The sequence below is a fragment of the Perkinsus marinus genome (genome assembly GCF_000006405.1).
Source record: "Perkinsus marinus ATCC 50983 genomic scaffold scf_1104296970664, whole genome shotgun sequence".
Lineage (NCBI taxonomy): Eukaryota > Perkinsozoa > Perkinsida > Perkinsidae > Perkinsus > Perkinsus marinus.
The window spans coordinates 62,964-65,603 of NW_003202385.1; the positions used below are offsets into that span (position 1 = coordinate 62,964).

At 45.3% G+C, this 2,640-nt stretch overlaps 1 protein-coding gene across 1 annotated transcript; it reads left to right on the forward strand.

Moving 5' to 3' along the window:
- Window positions 1-1,268: 1,268 nt before the first annotated feature.
- Pmar_PMAR017067 (hypothetical protein) lies at window positions 1,269-1,661 on the forward strand (the record flags this gene model as incomplete). Its single annotated transcript, XM_002767445.1, has 1 exon — window positions 1,269-1,661. The coding sequence occupies one exon, from the start codon at window positions 1,269-1,271 to the stop codon at window positions 1,659-1,661; it is 393 nt and encodes a 130-aa protein (XP_002767491.1).
- Between the last annotated feature and the right edge of the window lie 979 nt (window positions 1,662-2,640).

Sequence of the window (2,640 nt, forward strand, 5' to 3'; positions counted from 1 at the left end):
GATGAGACTTCCCCTATTGCCGAGACCACTCAGTCTGAGTAATTCTAAACTCATTAGTGGGAGTCCGATTTGTTTCATTTCACTTAACTATTTCACTCCTGATCGGTTATTCGCTCCCTATTTTCACTCAGAATGTAGTTTTGTGTTTTCAAGTCGAAGCGCTTTTCGACTGTAACTGGTGATGGCTAGAAATTGATGGGAGTACGGATCATGTAAGCGGCTCCTTTCTTTGGGGAGAGTACATGATTAACTCGTAGTCCACTGGTTCATCGTCGGGGTTGAACATCTCTATGGAATCGACCATCTTGGATCGAGTTGTACATTGCACCGATGGGCTGTCAGAATTTTATTCAACGTGTATAATCTAGTAGAGTAGACCATAATTAACTGTCCTGCTCGACGCTGATTTGAGTCTAACTGTCGGGCAAAATTTTCGTTCTGATTGAATGTGAGAATAACGAGCTCACACCTGCAGCTGATAACTATCAGGTATACAATATCCAAAGTCGATGTTATTTTCATGTGTTGCACCTAGCACTCTTTGAAGTCCCAGCGACATTGACAAGGAGATCAACGGAACCTCCTGAATTGTAGGGTGCAGCCTAAAGAACAGAGAATTGGTAGGCCATGAGATCAACGGAACCTCCTGAATTGTAGGGTGCAGCCTAAAGAACAGAGAATTGGTAGGCCATGAGCTACATCCCTCTTATATCTTAATGCTGACCACATCAGGTCGCTTCGCCGAACTGAGCACTGCGAATGACTCACCCAGGATGGGTTACTCGTAGTGGCTAGCATTCACTCCAGCTCCGTTGACAATGTTGGCTCACCGCGACTAGTGCGCATGCGAAAGGGGATATCGTCTTCGAGGCTACTGAGTCAATCAACACGGTCGCTCTAGGGGAAAGGTAATCATCAACGCTCTGATGGTGAACACCTCGCGAATAGAAACTATATCAATGGCAGTTTATGACTCTACCGATATTTTAGCCACATGCTATCGAGCCGTTGTCGCTTTTGTGTATTCTATTATGCTTGTCGTATAGTTAGACTATTCGGTTGCTCCATGACATCGCGAAGGGAACAGCACACACAGATGTGTACGGCGCCGAGTAGCTATGCTATAGCAACAACTCATTCAAGCCATACGTACAATAATTATATTGTCAACAAATGTTGAATAGGTTTAAGGAAAGACTTCCAACATTCTTCGCTCATGCAACATTCTTCATCTGTTAGATTTCTTACCCTAGTTTGCGATATATTTAATGCGTTCCTTCATTCTCTCACTCTCTACCTTCGTTGCAGCCCTGTCTTTGGTGTTCGCCACTGAAGATGCATGTGCTCAGATGTGTTCCTATGTAGAAGGCTGTGCTAAGTCGAAGTACGATTCCTACTGCAAGACCTGGCAGTCTCCTTCTGTCTGCTTCGGTCTGATCAAGAAATCCGATGGTTCGATTTGCTTCGAGCCCACTGATGCTGATTGTGTTGGAGAGTCTATCGCCTGTGGCGAACAGCCCACTGCCGTCCCTGGCACATCAACCATGGAGAGTACCACAGAAGTACCTGTGACTACCACTGCTAGCGTCCAGTCTTCTGTTGCCTCTACTTCATCAGCCGATGAGACTTCCCCCGCTCTCGAGACCACTCAGTCTGAGTAATTCTAAACTAATGAGCGGGAAACTTTCACTTCTGTCCGAGCAAGGTTTGCTCCACATTTTCACATACACTACTCTTGTGTTGAAAGTTAACTTAGTCAATTGCAGACTACAACTTTTGATTGTTGCTGAGCATGTGTGGAGATCACTTACAGTGCACGAACTAGTGTGATGATGTTACCTTGAATAAATGCATCACCGAACCAACAACCGTCGTTGTCGATCAGTTCAGGGCAATCCTTAAAGGCTACAAGTCTACCACTCAATTGGATCTCGAGTTGCGACGACAGGAAAGGAATACAGACCATGTAGAATACTATTCCGCTTCGGATAAGACGAATGCTGTTGGCCGGGGTGGCTATGCCATAACTCAAAGATATGCCTCAGTGTTACTTCACTACTCAATTGGAGGTCGAGCTGTGACAACAGCGGAGGGATATGCACCGTGTAAGAGGTCATTTCGAGTTCAGTAAGATCAATTCTGCTCGACGGGGCGGCTATGCCATAACCCAAAGATATGCCTTACTGGTACTTCACTACTCAATTGGAGATCGACCTCTGACAATAGGAGAGGAAAATACACCGTGTGAAAGGTTATTTCGATTTCAGTAAGATCAATTCTGCTCGACGGGGCGGCTATGCCATAACCCAAAGATATGCCTTAGTGTTACTTCACTACTCAATTGGAGATCGACCTCTGACAATAGGGGAGGAGTATGCACCGTGTAAAAGGTTATTTAGATTTCAGTAAGATCAATTCTGATCGACGGGGCAGCTATGCCATAACTCAAAGGTATGCCTTAGTGTTACTTCACTACTCAATTGGAGATCGACCTGTCGCAATAAGGGGGAATATGCACCGTGTAGAAGGTTATTTCGATTTCAGTATGATCAATTCTGTTCGACGGGGCAGCTATGCCATAACCCAAAGATATGATCTCTGGCGTGTATCCAGTGGGAGCTCGACATTGGGAATGGGCAC